At 35.4% G+C, this 16,602-nt stretch overlaps 3 protein-coding genes and 1 non-coding gene across 5 annotated transcripts; 2 read left to right on the top strand and 2 right to left on the bottom strand.

Moving 5' to 3' along the window:
• The first annotated feature begins 1,404 nt into the window (after positions 1–1,404).
• On the top strand, positions 1,405–1,475 carry TRNAG-CCC (transfer RNA glycine (anticodon CCC)). Its single transcript has one exon. It is a non-coding gene; the product is annotated as a tRNA-Gly (tRNA).
• Positions 1,476–1,493: 18 nt separating this feature from the next.
• On the top strand, positions 1,494–3,980 carry LOC105132018 (pentatricopeptide repeat-containing protein At5g43790-like). Its single transcript, XM_011035269.1, is given in 3 exon segments — positions 1,494–2,903; positions 2,905–3,310; positions 3,490–3,980. Coding segments are annotated over 2 exon segments (1,515 nt in total). The 5' UTR covers positions 1,494–1,517; the 3' UTR covers positions 3,034–3,310; positions 3,490–3,980.
• A 3,124-nt stretch (positions 3,981–7,104) lies between these two features.
• Positions 7,105–8,649, bottom strand: LOC105132019 (glutathione S-transferase F13-like). Its single transcript, XM_011035270.1, has 3 exons — positions 8,455–8,649; positions 8,321–8,369; positions 7,105–7,700 (listed from the first exon to the last, which is right to left on the bottom strand). Exons 1-3 carry the CDS (start codon positions 8,599–8,601, stop codon positions 7,243–7,245), a joined length of 654 nt encoding a protein of 217 aa, XP_011033572.1. The 5' UTR covers positions 8,602–8,649; the 3' UTR covers positions 7,105–7,242.
• Positions 8,650–12,150: 3,501 nt separating this feature from the next.
• LOC105132020 (autophagy-related protein 18a-like) lies at positions 12,151–15,512 on the bottom strand. 2 transcript variants are annotated; one of them, XM_011035271.1, is made up of 4 exons: positions 14,568–15,510; positions 13,370–13,577; positions 12,995–13,121; positions 12,151–12,474 (listed from the first exon to the last, which is right to left on the bottom strand). In XM_011035271.1, exons 1-4 carry the CDS (start codon positions 15,459–15,461, stop codon positions 12,384–12,386), a joined length of 1,320 nt encoding a protein of 439 aa, XP_011033573.1. In that variant the 5' UTR covers positions 15,462–15,510; the 3' UTR covers positions 12,151–12,383. The 2 variants fall into 2 exon arrangements, with proteins under 2 accessions (XP_011033573.1, XP_011033574.1); XM_011035272.1 differs by lacking the exon at positions 12,151–12,474 and having other exon boundaries at positions 12,991–13,121; positions 14,568–15,512.
• Positions 15,513–16,602: the final 1,090 nt, after the last annotated feature.

A 16,602-nucleotide genomic window follows, 5' to 3' on the forward strand; every position in this document is an offset into this window, starting at 1 on the left:
TTTACTGCACAAAGAGGGAAAGAATTGAGACTTGTGAATTGTAATTGTATTCCGCTGAATTGATTCGGGTAAATTGATATCCAGTTGTTCCAAGTTTTCCCAACAATAACGAGCTAAAACCTTTTTCCCTGCACCCTAATCCGGTTGTTCCGAGTTTTCCCAACAATAATGAGCTAAAACCTTTTTCCCTGCACCCGAGTAATAGTGGACAGAACAGCCGAGAAGGCTCCCTGTATTGAAAGCCAGAATTCAGATTATGTAGAAGGCAATGTAACCTGGAATAATATATTCTGAAGCCGCTTCTCCAGGTAGAGCCAGTGTTATCGATGACAATGTCAGCCTCGGACCTAAAATTAAACACCCTTTTTGAGTTAGCACATTTTCACTGTTTGTCTCGCATTATTCCTATTATTGTCCCTTTAGATTAGATTTTCTATGAGATAAATTATTATTTGAGTGTTTTCTTCCTTTATTGATAAAAATTATACATATTATGAATATTTAAACTCAAAAATAAAATATACAAATGGTATTAGATACTACAAAATACGTATTAAACTAATAAACTTCACAATTCATATTGAATCATTTTAATTTCATCCACCTAAAGATTTCTAAATTAATTAAAATATTTAAATAGAATTTATAGATTTACCCACAGCAATACGCGGGCATTATACTAGTAATAGGCTAACAGCTGTGAGATTTACCTAGACATAGCAGATGCTATGCAATGAATCAAGAGCCTGCATGTAAACAACTGCCAAACAGGGGAGGATTTAGCACGTCATTACATCCAATCTCGAGGAAGTTCATGCTTAACGTACTCAAAATACCATAAGAAATAAAATATTTTTAGAATTAATATATTTAAATGATGTTCATTTATTAATTTAATATTAATATTTTATTAATGTTAAATTAACTTGTTGTTACAAAGGATAAAAAACCATATATATACTTTATAATATTAACAACAAACACAAAAGATATATTTATATGGCTCGATAGTTCAATATTTTTTCTATAATAGATTTCAACTTTTAATAATGTCATGTAAAAAATGAGATCACTTGAATAAAAACAAAAACAAGATATAATTGTGCTATTAATAAGCCAATCTTCCAGTAAACAATGTAAATATCAATAAATAGATAGATAAATTATATTGACATAATTGATATTTTATATTTTAATTACTAAAATGTTATAAAATAACTAAGATGGCAAGTAAAATTTAATCTTCATATACTGTTTTACCAAACTTCTTACTATATATATATTAATTCATCTATTCCTTTTATTTTCTATTCTAATTCCCAATTCTCCTTGAGAGTTTCCACAGGCCTCATTAGTTGAGCTCCACAACGATAATTTAATAAAATTGATCGCCACTTCGCAAAAGCGCATCTAGTGTAGTGGTATCATAGTACCCTCCCACGGTACTGACCGGGGTTCGATTCCCCGGATGCGCATTTATATACAAGTGTTATTTGTTTTTTTCCATATTCGATTCCATGGATCTCAGAATTTCTTATACGCAAAATGGAGAAAGAATCAATCACTCACTGTTGACGGCTGCGGCTTTCTTATACATTGATTTGCTGAAGAACACCAGTTTTGGGGCTGCTTCCCCCGCACATGTCATGAGAACATTCGAAGAGCTGAGCCCCATGATAAACAAGATAATCAATCTCCTAAACAAATGTGCTTCTCCAACTCACATCCACCAAATCCAATCCCAAATCATCCTCCATCATCTCCATTCCAACACCACACTTGCCTACCACTTCATTACTGCCTCCCAAAACTTTTCCCTCTTACACTCATCTTTACCCCTCTTCTTCACCCACCTCCATAGACCCCATGTTTTCATTTGCAACACTCTCATCAGAGCCTTCTCTCGTATCCATGACCCTCACATTCCTTACTCAATTTACATCCACATGCACTCCAACTCTATCCTTCCTAATAACTACACCTTCCCTTTTCTTTTCAAGTCCTTGTCGGACTGTAGGGACTACCTCAAATGCCAATGTGTTCATGCCCATGCCATAAGATTAGGTCATTTGAATGATATTTATGTCCAGAACTCTTTGCTTGATGTCTATGCTTCGTGCGGTTACATGGGGTTGTGCCGTGAAGTGTTTGATGAAATGTCTGACAGAGATGTTGTGTCGTGGACTGTGTTGATTATGGGGTACAGGAATGCTAAGAATTATGCTGATGCTTTAATTTCGTTTGAGAAAATGCAATATGCGGGCGTGGTGCCTAATCGTGTTACTATGGTGAATGCATTGGGTGCGTGTGGGAGTTTAAGAGCGATTGAAATGGGTGTTTGGATACATGATTTTATAAGTAGGAATGGATGGGATTTGGATGTGATTTTGGGAACTTCTTTGGTTGAAATGTATTTGAAATGCGGGAGGGTTGATGAAGGGTTGAATGCTTTTAGAAGCATGAAAGAGAAGAATGTTTTTACTTGGAATGTGGTGATTCAAGGGCTAGGTTTTGCTAAAAGTGGGCAGGAAGCTGTTTGGTGGTTCAACAGAATGGAGCAAGAAGGATTCGAGGCGGATGAAGTCACTTTGGCAAACGTGCTTAACGCTTGCATCCACTCAGGGTTGGTTGATATGGGCCGACAGATATTTATTTCTTTGATCAAGGGAAATTATGGATTCTCGCCTAGTGTGAAGCATTATGCATGTATGATTGACCTCTTGACACGCGCCGGTTGTCTTGATGAAGCTTTCAAATTAATCAAAGAAATGCCTTTTGAACCCTCGAAGTCTATCTGGGGATCATTTCTGACTGGTTGTAGAGCTTGTGGCAACTTAGAATTAAGTGAGCTTGCAGCTAAGAAGCTTGCGGAACTGGAGTCAGATAATGGCACTTATTTTGTTTCTTCTATCTAATTTATATGCTGAGGTGAGAAGATGGAGTTATGTTTCAAAAGTGAAGGAGGTAATGAAAGAAAGGGAGCTTGAGAAGGACTTGGTTGTAGTTCTGTTGAATCTGGCGCCTGGAACATGATTATGAATCGCTAATGCAAGGAGTCTCTTTGCCTTTTCATGCACAGAAATAGCATCCACTCTGTGCACTATAGATATTTGTTGTGTCGAACCAAGCCATGTCTAATGTGATCTTGATGCCCCTGTCAATGCTTTGTCGTTGACAAATACTGACTTTAAGGACTGATTTTTACTGTCCGACGGTCTAATAGTTATAAGACACTGAAGCCACAGGCAACTTTTTGCAGCAAGTCTTACTTAACTCTCCACCTGCCATTGGCATTCTGAATTCATTACAGGTAAATGATATTTCAATATTTCGCGCTGGCTTAATATCCTTTACTTATTTATCTTTCAGATAAGTAGATAAAAACGCTCTTTATTTTAAAATGGTCACCGCACGGGGTCTATCCGAGGGCTATGAATGATCCATCCATTTCAGTGACTTTTTTGAATGGCAAATCTTTTGTTGGTTCAGGTTAACAATTAGCATCAGGAACTGTTCCAAATAGTCTTCAACCCTTGATGTTGGGAGGCTGGAACTTGACCAGATCGTTGCATCATCCTGAGAAACAGATGCTACATTGTGACGGAACTTCGGGATTTTAAGAAACGCATTGTCGCACTCCCTCTTGACAGAACATTGTCTGATGACGTTGGAATCATCTGCTTACCATCTACCTTGTAAACAGTGAGTGCATGACGTGGTCAATCTTCTAGGGGTGCTGACAGTCTCCAGCTTGGGTCAAGCCCAGATGACCAGCAGAGGTCGCCCGGGCTAGACCTGAGCGATCAGATATCGTGGTCGCCTGAACCTACCCCGGCGACTAATACAATTTTGTTTTCCTCTCACATTTATTTTCCCCACTACTAACAGTTATAATGTGCAGCATTCATAATTTTTCTATCTTGCAAGCACATGCGTTTTGCAAAACAGGTATAGTTCTATCAATAACTACATTTCTGCCACGCCTACCAGCATTCATAAAAACCAATTAAAATAATTATACTTCGTCGCACAGACAAGGCACGCCAGCTTCTCCTCCAATCGCTTGTTAGGTATAGAACCCATGGCACAACATCACATCAACCGCTGAGCCGTCGTAGTTGGCCAATAACACGATTCTCTCCGCCATGAAGAAATTACAGGCCCGCGTATTTATACACACCAAGTCCCCAGACCAAAGAGGAGGCTGGAGGGCAAGACATTTTTCCAGGCATACCAAGTCAACAATTCTGCAATGTCCAGATACATTTCCTTGGACCTTCCATATATTTTTATTTTCTTCTTGTCTATTATTTTCACCACACATACAGGCACTAATTTAAGTATTGGAATATTCTTTATCCCAATAAAAAATCAATTTTACGGAAACCACTTTTCAGCTCGATTTACCTATCGATAAAATTAGTTTTTTAAGGTGAAATTATTTCGGGACATCAAAAATAATTTAATACCCATAAAGTATAAATCGACTTCTTAGTGTGCGGGTGTGTTGAACAGCTTACTATCCAAGAGAATGGATGAAGTTCCTCATTAGGTATTTTTAGCGCCCAAGTTAAGTACCACTAACACCTTATGGTACAATCTCTCACCCTCACAGTATAATGGCTCGTATGAATATTCAAAATCCACTCTTCTCTTTCTAAGAATACGCAAAACAGCAAAGGAAAACATTTATACGGTAGAAATAAAATAAAAAATAAAAAAAATGCCCCATCCGCTTTCTTTGTCTTGTATCTTCCACGTGCATTGCACACGTATAGATGCCAAAAATATTGCTCGTGTAACCGTTGCTATTAAACGCCCAACTTTTCAATGCATCCTAAAACGCTACGCGTAGCCAGATCGATACAGCAAACTGCATATTGAAAACCAATGGTTAAAATACAAATAAGCAGCTCATGGGTGCTTTACTTTTCTACTCATTAATTATAAATAATAATTAAATCGAAAAAAAATCATATCATTAAAAAAAATCGATTGATATACAGATTATAAATAAGAAGAATATCCAAATTAAATCACACCGTCAATAAAAATTCGAGCACGGTCCCAGGATGGTCACCAAGAAATCCTGATATTTATTGAATCAGACTCTAAAAATGCAGTCAGACTACTGGATGTCGGGCGACTGTAAAATGATAATGGAGATCAATAAAATCGTCGAGCACAGCCGCAAACCCTTAATGTAAGGCAATGGATAAAGAGAGCTATTGAAGTATAAAGTTAAAAGATACGGAGAAAATATTGTTCCCTCCATTTATTAGCATTGTAAATTATAATAGTGATCTATAATATTGTTGTTTCGTTGTATTTTGGTTCCTCTTTTACCTTTGCTTGGTTTTTTTTTTATTTAGTTTTTATATGGTATATTTATAGAAATTTAGAATTTAGAATTTATTTTAATTTGTTTTTTATATAGTTTTAATGTATCAAAAAAATATTCTAATATCTAATTCATTTCAAAAAAAAAAATCAGCATTGCAATATAATCTATTTAAAATAAATAGTTCAATAAAAAATGATTTTAAAAAACTAGAATATTAAACTTTATGAAATTAACGATTTGGTTTACAAGTTTAGTATGGTAACCCTGGTTATTCTAGTCTGTAGGTTTAGCCGTGGTTTTTCTTTTACTAATTGAACTCGATTATGTGATCATCTATTTTTTTTTTATTATATAGTTAAGAAAAAAATATTTTTAGAAAAAAATCATGTTATTAAATTTTAGAAAGTTTATGGGCCTGTTGACAGGTTTAACTTGTCTTTTTTAAAAAATTATTTTTTTATTTCATCATTAAGAATTGATGCCTGTTGACAGGTTTAACTTGTCTTTTTAAAAAAAATATTTTTTTATTTCATCATTAAGAATTGAGTTTTATAATTTGTTTTATTTTTTTATAAAAATACCACATTCTTAAAAAAAAATCTTAGTATTGATTTAATGTTTAATTTTGCAATCGTCTATTTTTGGTATTATATATTGAAATAAAAAATAATTTAAAAAACAAGTTATTAATCCCAATAGAATTCATTACCAGATTTGCAGGTTTGATGTGTCGACCCGAGTTTTTTGATTTACAAGTTTACCTATCAAATCTTATACGTCTGTTTTTTAATTTTTGGTGCTTTAATTTTTTTATTTTATTCTTTTATAATATTGGATTGGTTAGAAAATAAAATTCATGATTTTTTTTTTATTTTCTATAGAATTACCATGATCTTAAATAAATATTTTTTTACGATTGATACTTGATTTTAAAAGTATCTAATTTTATTATAAAATTAAATAAAAATAATTTACAAAAATAAAAAGTTATTAAATTTATTAAAGTCCATGATCCAAATCGCAAGTTTATCAAAGTTGATCTAATTTAGCATCGTCTCAATATTAAAAAATAAATTATCATTTTAATTTTTTTTTAAAATTTATGTGATGTTTTTACTTGTTATTTAGCTTGTTTTTGAATTATTAAATTAAGTAATTTTTATTAACTTAATTTTTAAATAGTTTAATTTGAAATCCCGAGATAAAATTATTTAATTGAAATTAACGATATTATCATCATTTTTTAAATTTTAAAAAATTAATCCAATCCAAAACAAAGTACAGGGGCGAAGTTGTAGCCTTTCCCGAATTTTGTTAACGGTGCTGGTCATCCTAGTTATTCTCGGACAAATCATTTCGTCTCATGGATTTGCACTTTTTGTTCACTTCCCTTGTTCCCAGACTTCACTAATCCTACGGGTCTTTGAACCCATCACCCACCAATGGTGCTACCATGCTCGTATCATTTTGTTTTATCCTCTGTTCATGCACTTACTCCGACTGGGGAGATAAAACAAACTTACACTTTATCTGTAACGCAAACGGAGCCGCCCCCCCTCATCCTTTGTTTAGACAATCAATGATAATTTTAACTAAACAAAGGATGAAAGAAAAAAGATTAAGGTCACAATAATCCCTAATGTGTCAATTGAAATTAGATGGTCGATCGAGTTTTCAGCATATCAATTATGTTGGTGTGGCTGCATTTACTGTAGCAATGCAGGTGTCAAAACCATGGAATAGTTTTTGCAGAAACCAAATTAATATTCTACGACAGCCACATGGGGCAATGCCCCACAATTTTCCTAAATTGATTCGAAGTTTCAATGCATTAAGATCACAATCAACGCATATTCGTCAAAATACTTGAACTAAAACAACAGAACCCTCTTCAAGTTTCATTTCTCACCAAAATTCATACCCTCTGCCACTTTCTTAAAAGCTGGCCTAGAGGAAATGTCCTCCCACCATGCCTTAACATGCGGGCGCTCATTTACCACCGAAGCTGCAGGGGTTTTCATGAGATAATACGCATATGGTAGGTGGTGAAGGTCAGCCAAGCTGTAGAAATCTCCTGCAAGGTACTTGGTGCTAGTCAGCTTAGCTTCATATATGTCAAGCACTTTTCCTAGCTTCTCTAGGTTGGTGTCAATGACTGTTTGATCAGGTAAATTGCCTTGAAGTGGAGCCACTAAGAATTGGAAGATAATCGGTGCTATCGCAGGGTGGAATTGTTGGGATTCTACCTCTGCCCAAACCTTCACCAGTGCAGCTTCTTTGATGTTTTGGTGCCTTATAAGATCGTAGCCAGTTTCCTTGAATCTTTCAGCAACGTACGATGTGATTGCTCGAGATTCTGGTAAAGACATGAAACATTGCCGTCAAGTTATTATAAAGAGACCTTAAGATGGCTATGGACTAAAGAGTTAATGCTTCCACCAAGAAAAGAAACTCCATAATATCGTACATAAACTCAATCAACTGTCCAAAACCTTATCGTCCAGTTACATCCTAAAGTCTGTCCCATCAATTAATCTTGGTCCAAAACAGAGCACCTAAGAAAACATACTAGCCACTGGTTTGCAGGTCCAAGTAATTAGACAATTTATTGATTCTTGCTAAGATTGGATGAGATACTACAATTATAATCTGTTAAATACGTTCATTTATTGCACCAGAGAAGCCATATATATAACCATTTTGTGGATTAACTAGTTAATCCCCTGATCACTGTGATTAGGGATAATCAAGTGGGATTATGACATATAAAGCGTCTTGCTACCCTACAGATGCATTGATATGATCATGTTTGATCGTGGCGAAACAAACCAGTCGTTTTAATCGCAGTTTATCAATGTATGGGTCGAGCTGAGGCACCCTATTGAAATATTTAATAATATCAGATGTAGAGCAAGTTGATTATTTCACAAACAAAGTGCAGTCGCCTGTTGTGTTAGTGAATAAATCATGGCTTACCAAATAAAGTAAGATCATCATCTTCAAGTGCTGGAATCTGACCAAAGGGCTGCATGCATGTAAAACACTCATTAATAGTGAAGGACGATGGAATCAGATAGCAACACAAAACAAAATGAAAATTCGGAGCTTACATTTTTGGCTAGGAAAGGAGGTTGCTTGTGTTCGCCGGCGAAAAGATCAACTATGACAAGCTCAAAATCTAAGTCCTTCTCATGCAGACAGGTCAGAACACGAGAGGTGCAAGTGGACATGGGTGATCCATACAACTTAAGCGCCATTGATGAAGACAGAGCAATAGATTTCACTAATAATTTTTTTTTTAAAAACAATAGATTTCACTAATAATTTTTTTTTTTTTTAAAAAGATGAAATAAAACCAAACTCCTTCACTCCTCTTATAGTAGTTACCTGCTGCCTGGCTACTGACTTCTTTTTTTGGCTTTTCTACCAAGTTAGCTACTGGCTTCTCTGAAATGCATGTGCTCGCTGTAGTTTTTCTCTGTGTTTTTCTTGTTCTTGTTCACGGGAAACGTGTAAACCTGCAGGTCAATCTTTCAAGAGCAAGAGTTTTGACCAACTGGATTTAATTTTTTTATAATAAAAAAAAAATGTGAGCACTAGCCAGTTCATTATCTTGTTTCATCTATGATTTTTTTTCTTAATGATAGTTTAATCTATGATTTTGAAAGAGTGTTTGACGCCTTTTAAACCGTGCTGGTTTTTAATCCTAAAGTATTTTGGAGAGCATTATATATATTCTTAATTATAAATTGGGGTAAAAAACGAATGAAAAAAATAAAATTGCTTCTCCACGTGGATATTTCAAGATTTAAATAAAATAAAATTATATTTTAGAGAATCCTTCAGATTTTGTCTTGTCACTGACAAAACCTGACGTTAATCTGAGATTGTTTTTCACTGAAAATCACATGGGAGAGTTATGCTAAATTTCATGCATACGCTGGGTGCTCTTTTGTGCAAATATATATATATAAAGCCAGTTCGCACGATTCTGCTCGGTGAGTACAGATTAAAATGAAGGAATTTTTCTGAATAACATTAATCCAAAAGCAATGTGAATTCATCCTGTATATACCGAAATTAACAACATGTTATGTTAGTTTTAAAAAATTAAAATTTAAAAAAAATTATTACACGAATAAAAATAATGGTATGAGCTCGTCGGATAAACAATGTGATGATTATGTCACTCTTACCAGATGACAGAAGAGCAGCATTGACCTCTGTCTTCCGAGGCACATGGGCAATGAGAACTAAAGCTTTGATGCTCTTTGAGATTTAATTACCAGTTTTAAGTGTGGCTACGGGTACATACATTAATAATAAAAAATAATAATTAGGAATAGCTGGTTCAGATTTGATCCAGTCAAACCGCAATTCCCAGTGCATTCTTATTAAAATGCCTGTCAGCATCCATCTCGAGATTTGCTCCCTCTCTTTTTTCTAATGTTAGTGGCAAAAAAGCAAGGTTTTTATCGACCGATGGAAATCAATTTATGAGCGAATATGCTCTCACTCTACTTCATTTAATTCTTATAAAACTTGTATACACTCACTAATCTCGATATATATATATATATATATACTGAATAAGAAAAGTGAATTTAATTTTGATGCATGAATGATGGCATGAAGTTTTCGAGCTTAAAAGGGCAAAAAAAAAAAAGAACGGAGAAAGAGAGAAGGGGCTGAATTAACTGGAACGATTGTGGCCAAGAGCACCATTAGTTTGATCCGACACAGCTACAACTAAACAACCATTGCTCACCGGCTAGAATGAAACTTATCTTCCAAATTTATGAAAAAAAGAACAGGAGAACAAGAGTTGCAGCCTAGAGGCAATTTGTTGCGACTAGCATGGTTACAAAACTAACATCAACCTAGCATATTAATCCGAAACTTTAATAAGATTTTATATCATAAAAATTTAAAAATATAATTGGTTTAAGTAAACTTGAATGATGAATTATAATTAAATGAGTTTTAATTTATTTTATTTTTTTTAATAAATTTAAAAATATAAAATTAATTTATGAATTCATAGGTTCACATATTTATTTTATAATATATATTCACATAAATTATATTTTCATTTTTAACTATAAAAAAAAGTTATATCACACTGCATGCTCTCTATTTTTTTTATTATTATTATTCTATATCCATACGAATCTACCGTATGACTCGGAACTCAATGTCTGGGTGAGCAGGGAGGACTGTATCAATAGACAGAAAACAAAATGAGTGTGTGGGCCTCGCTTGGCCCAAGCCGAAAGAAAAAAAAAGGCAGCAGGAACGGAAGATACCTGTACGGGGTTTTATTTAAATGATATAAATAAACCACCAAAAGATGCGCCGCATATGGATTTGCTCACTCATTTTAGTTCCGGGGGGCATCGAGCCACATAGTTCACACGTGCTGGTGAGGAAGGAGTCGGTTTTGAGCGGCAGGTGCTGAGATTTGACAGCTAAGGACATTTTATACCATAAATATTAGGAGCGTTAAAAAAACCGACTGAAAAACCGATTAAACCGAGAAAATTAAAAAAAAAACCGAAAAAACCAAACTGAAAAAAAAAAAAACAATTAAACCGATTAAAATTTTAAAAAAACCAGCCGGTTCGGTTCGGTTTCGATTTTATAACCAAAAAACCAAAAACCCGAACCGAAACCAAAAAAAAACCGAGCCAAAACCAAACCAAACCGATTTGAACCGTTTTTTCCCTTAAAAAACAGAACCGAACCGAAACCAGTCGGTTTGACTCGGTTTCGGTTCGGTTTCCTTTTTTTTTCAAAAAAATTTTTTCCGGTTTGGATGTTTTTTTTTTATAAAAACTGAACCGAACCGAAAATAAAAACCAGATGCGCCGCATATGGATTTGCTCACTCATTTTAGTTCCGGGGGGCATCGAGCCACATAGTTCACACGTGCTGGTGAGGAAGGAGTCGGTTTTGAGCGGCAGGTGCTGAGATTTGACAGCTAAGGACATTTTATACCATAAATATTAGGAGCGTTAAAAAAACCGAAAAACCAATTAAATTAAGAAAATTAAAAAAAAAAACTGAAAAAAACGAACCGAAAAAAAAAAACCGATTAAACCGATTAAAATTTTGAAAAAACTAGCCAATTCGGTTCCGGTTTTATAATCAAAAAACCAAAAACCCGAACCAAAACCAGAAAAAAACAGAGCCAAAACCGAGAAAAACCAAACCAAACCGATTTGAACCGTTTTTTCTCTTAAAAAACCAAACCGAACCGAAACCAGTCGGTTTGACCCGGTTTCGGTTCGGTTTCGTTTTTTTTTCAAAAAAATTTTTTCCGGTTTGGATGTTTTTTTTTATAAAAACCGAACCGAACCAAAAATAAACACCCCTAATAAATACGATGAACAGTTAAAAGCCATCAGTGCTCAGGCTTTTCAAGCCTTAAAGAACGAAGCAGAGTGTTGAGTTTCTTTTGAGTTTTACTGGGCAAAGTGGTTTCTGTGCAATAATTATAAAAGCGCAGAACAAGTTTGGTTCAGTTTCAAATGATTGGGGTTGTATTTAGACTTGCAAGACACAGATGTTAACTAATGCCATTAAAACACATTAGATCACTCTTTAAAGAAGTGGAACTGTGATCTTAAATTCGATGGATTTGTTGAGAGAAGGTAGAAGTCGCTTATCAGCAACGCCTGAACTGAGATCTACTGATAAGGTCAAGCCAGGCCTGAGAGAACATGTACACTTTCCTGGTTTGTGCCTTCTCAAGCCACATCCAAATATGCGTTTTCCTAATCCATCCTGCAAAATCGGACAGTTACTAAGAAAAGAGATATGCCATTTTAACATAATTTGCGATTCAAAATGGCATCCACATTACATTAAATCATCTCATTCTTTTTCCCTTTCTTTTTGCATTTTTTTCACGTACTTTACATATTGACAGTTACATATTTACAGCATAATAAAGCCATCTGGATGAGGCAATGTGGGGAAATAGCGAAAAAGGAGAAAAAGATATGTATTATCAAAGGGAAGACGAGATGCCTTTTTATCAGATTGCTTCTGGCGGTTTCAAGAAGTTGTGATATTCCAGCCGAGTCATCTCTCCACCATTCACAGGGTCAAACTGACATCGATAGAAACTGCAATCACAGCCAACTCTGTCAACAATTTTATTCCACCTGTTTCTTTTATCATGGAATTAACTTATCAAGCAAGAAAAACTTAATGGCTAGAAGCAGACACCATTACAGCGAGGAGAGGCAGGGTGAGAGTAGGAGGCGAATGTGGAGACCAGAGAAAGAGCATTACGGGAAGAGATTGGGAAAAAAAAAGAAGAAAAAAGGCTAGACTGGAGCACGACTTTATAGGGAAAATTCCCAAGAAAAAACTGGCACTTCCACCCCCCCGCCCCAGACCCCTAAAAAAACAAGCCTGATTTATCCAGAAGGCTTTTTTAACCCCTAAAAAATAAATAATTTCTTTTTTAGGCGGTGCATTAACAGAACATATAGGTTGTCTGTAAATTACCATGTAAGCTGTCACGTATTCACAGAAACAAATTCTACCCATCACTATAAGACGAAATTTATAGCAAAATGAAATGAAATCAACGTAAAACCTCTACAGCAGTAGTATAGAACACATGCATTATTTTCTCACCTTCCATCCAAACCAAGGATAACCACTGTATTCTTTTGGTGACCAAAAGCAACAATGTACTGAGAACCCTCAGGCAAGTGAAACTGAGCCACTGACCACTCTGAGCTAAAATACTTCGGTAAAACTCCTGCAGATGAAATCATAATTAAAATACAGATACAAAATAATGTATGTATAAATTGTCCTGATACTGCAGTGGGGATTGGAAAATAAAAACTTTTTCAGTGGATAGATGTAAACACCCACTTGCTGTATTTACAAGTGCTGTATTGAAATTGACATGAAAAAGGATAGAGTTACGATGCTCAAAAAGTGACAACAGCATAATGCTCAAATATTTTACAATGGAAGAAGAGACGGGTTAAGGCCATTTACCTTTGAAGAAAGATAAAGAGGAGGCAGGTAATGTGACAGCAAGATTAGGCTCGTCCGTGCTTTGTGACCTGTCAATTCCTGGAGATCCTGGATTAATCTTAAGGCTGAAAACATGAACAGTGCCCTTATCACTCGAGACAGCTAACCACTGGGCAGTTGAAGAGAATGCCAAACTATAAATTTCTGCTCTATCCGCACCCCTCCTCACCTACATTTGTGTATCTAGTTAGTTTGGGCATATAAAGAATTTCACAAGACTGTAACTTTATAAGAATCACCCTCACTGACCAGGGAACGAGAGAGAAAAAAAAAACCTTCTCTACAATATACACAGAAAATAACAGTGGAAATGCAGACATGGCATAGCTGAGGAGTTGGGGAACAGCCAAGATCAGGATAGAAAGAGGACATTAATTCATCGAAGGGCATGAAATGGAGATTGCATAAGAACCAAAATGTCATAGGCCAATTATTTAAACAATGATTATAATTCGAAGCACAAAAGTAAATATAAGAATAAATCAACTGAAAGGATTCAGAACAGAGCTAGCACCCACATGCAGCATTACAAAAACAGTGTAAAGATCCCCACAAAATATCCAGTTTCCCCTTCAAAGACTGCATTTGCATGCCAATACATTGAAAGCACCGACAATCTCTACATCATATTTCATATGCCATTATGAAAAACACAAAGGAAAGAACTTTCCTTACATTTTGACCTGAATTACCTCAACTATTACAGCAGGAGCAGGTGGCATGATATCACAAATTGATAAGAGCAAACACCTAATGCGTGGTACAGACTAGAAATCATATCCAATTTCTATTTAAAATGTAACAAAGAAGACGTTAACAAAAGCCCTAGATAGTGGATACATCCAAAGCTAACGTTTGTCTAGATCAACTAACTGGTCATTCATAACGCTTCCTTCGTTTTGGGAAGCGTTACAACGAGATTCAACTCTCGCAACTAATTTTCAAATCCTTTCGAGAGTCACAAAAAACACACCCAAACAACCAGCTCCACGGCAATATATTTCACTTCCAGCAACCTCAACTATTTCCGAAGCACATTACACCAACAACACTTCAAACTCAATACAGCTAGCTATATAAATTCACATAACTTCAAAAATACAATCCACGTAAACAAAGTCACAAAACACAAACAAAAGAAAAGATAATACACACACACCTCTTGAAGCAGGGTACCATCAGCTGCATTGAAAACCCGAACGAGTGTCCCCTTAGTGCTAGCAGTAGCCAACAACTGCCCATCCTGCGTGAGGGAAAAACACGCAATCCTCGAATCATGCGCCATAATAAACTTGGTTCGTTTCGCCGCGTAATGCTCCACCCGAACCTGTCCTTTCTGCAATCCTGGACAAACCAAAACTAACGATCCTGCACCATGTGAAACCGCACAAAGCCCTTTCGGATTCGCAATTGTTTCAATCTGATGCACAAGCTTCAAATCCGCAAAGTTATAAACAAATATCTTCTGCTCCAAGACAACAATAATCCTATCCCGTCTTAGCTTCACAGACCGGACCTCGGACCGAAACGATAGCTCCCCGATGCATCGGCTCTGATGGTCGTCCCAGATCATGACCTTGTTTGGAGAGTACTGGGGGTCAGCTCCACCACCAACAATAGCTAAAATATTGCATCTAAAAAGCATCTCGACCACTCCAATCCCTCCGCCACCGCTATTTCCATCGCCATCGAAATCGCGACGGAAGATCTCGCGTAAGGGGTCACAATTGTAGATACGAAACCCGTGGTCAGTTCCTGCAGCGAAACACCCAAAATCCTGGTTGAAGGAGAGATGGAGGAGAGAAATCGGAGGCGGCGTTGAGGTTGATTGAGGTGGAGAAGATATAGAGGTGTTGTAATTGGTAATGGGATTGGGGTTAGGGCTCGGGTTCAGGTCCGGATCCGGAGGCATAATAGACGACAGCGAATCGTTAGATTGAGACTCGAACGGGGGATGAGCTTGCGAATCGATTTCATCTTGAGTTGAGAGAAGGTCCGAGTTAGGGTTTGAATTTTGCCATGGAGGAGAGGAGTAAGCTGAGAGAGTAGCCATGGATACCGGCCATAAAAGAGAATCTTCAAGTTTAAGGGGATTATTATGAAATGGTGACAGCAATCATAGCAAGGGTGTCCGGGTTAACTCGAAATTACTATATTGTACATCTTGATTAGCTTGTTGGAGATTTGAAATCGGGGATAGTTTTGTCCTAGTGATCGTACGATGCTGTGTCGTTTAATGATATCAAATAGTATGTGGTGATTGGGTTTGTTGGACACGTGTCGTGTTTGAGACGCTTGAGAGGATTGAGGGGGTGGATAGCTTCGTCTGCAAGGAAATTTTTCGCAATGGTCTAGAGGAAGACTGCTTCTCCCGTGCAAGTTACTAATTATAAATTATATAAATATTTAAATTTCCTTTTGTTTTTTAAATGTTTCAAAAATTTATCAATCTAATGATTATGTTATATTACATTTAGTTGTTGCGTGGCTTGACAGACAAGATTATATGTGGTTATTGATTAATGGGGGCTCTGTTTGGTAAAAAAAAATAAAATCAATGATTCTCCATTATAACTTTCATTAAAGTTTCTCATCTAGATTATATTTTTTTATTCCAAAAAACCCCCTAAATTATAAGGGTATGATTAAAACAATTAAAAATATGGGTATAACAGAGACTCGCCCATTGTATAATTTATTATAAATATCTTTTTGAAAAAAGCTTGAGAGAAAAATAATAACTTGGTTATAAACTTTTAGATAAAAAATAACAAAAAAAATAATAATCAAGGGAGTTTGGAGAGCCAAGTCCTATAAATCAAGCCAAACAGCACTTGATTGTACTGTTTTTTCTTTGAGATTAATGGGATAATTACAAAAACAAAATATTTCAAAGTTTTCTCGTGTTTTTTTTTAATATAGTTTGAGAAATTAAATTTTATTTTTAAAAATTTATACACCCTAATATTTAATATCTTTAAAAATATTCAACAAAATATATCTAACTATTACACGCTAATACTTAACATCCTTTAAAAAAATCTAATTATTTATAAATTTATCATTATATTTATTTAAATGACTAAAGAGCTATTGAGACATTAAAATAATGAAATTGTTGTTCATAATTTATAATTATGAAAAATCATCCAATAATTTATAGGCACATTGGATGCTTTTTTTCTGGGATTTAT

This window comes from Populus euphratica, unplaced genomic scaffold (assembly GCF_000495115.2).
Source record: "Populus euphratica unplaced genomic scaffold, PopEup_1.0 scaffold26.1, whole genome shotgun sequence".
Classification (NCBI taxonomy): domain Eukaryota; kingdom Viridiplantae; phylum Streptophyta; class Magnoliopsida; order Malpighiales; family Salicaceae; genus Populus; species Populus euphratica.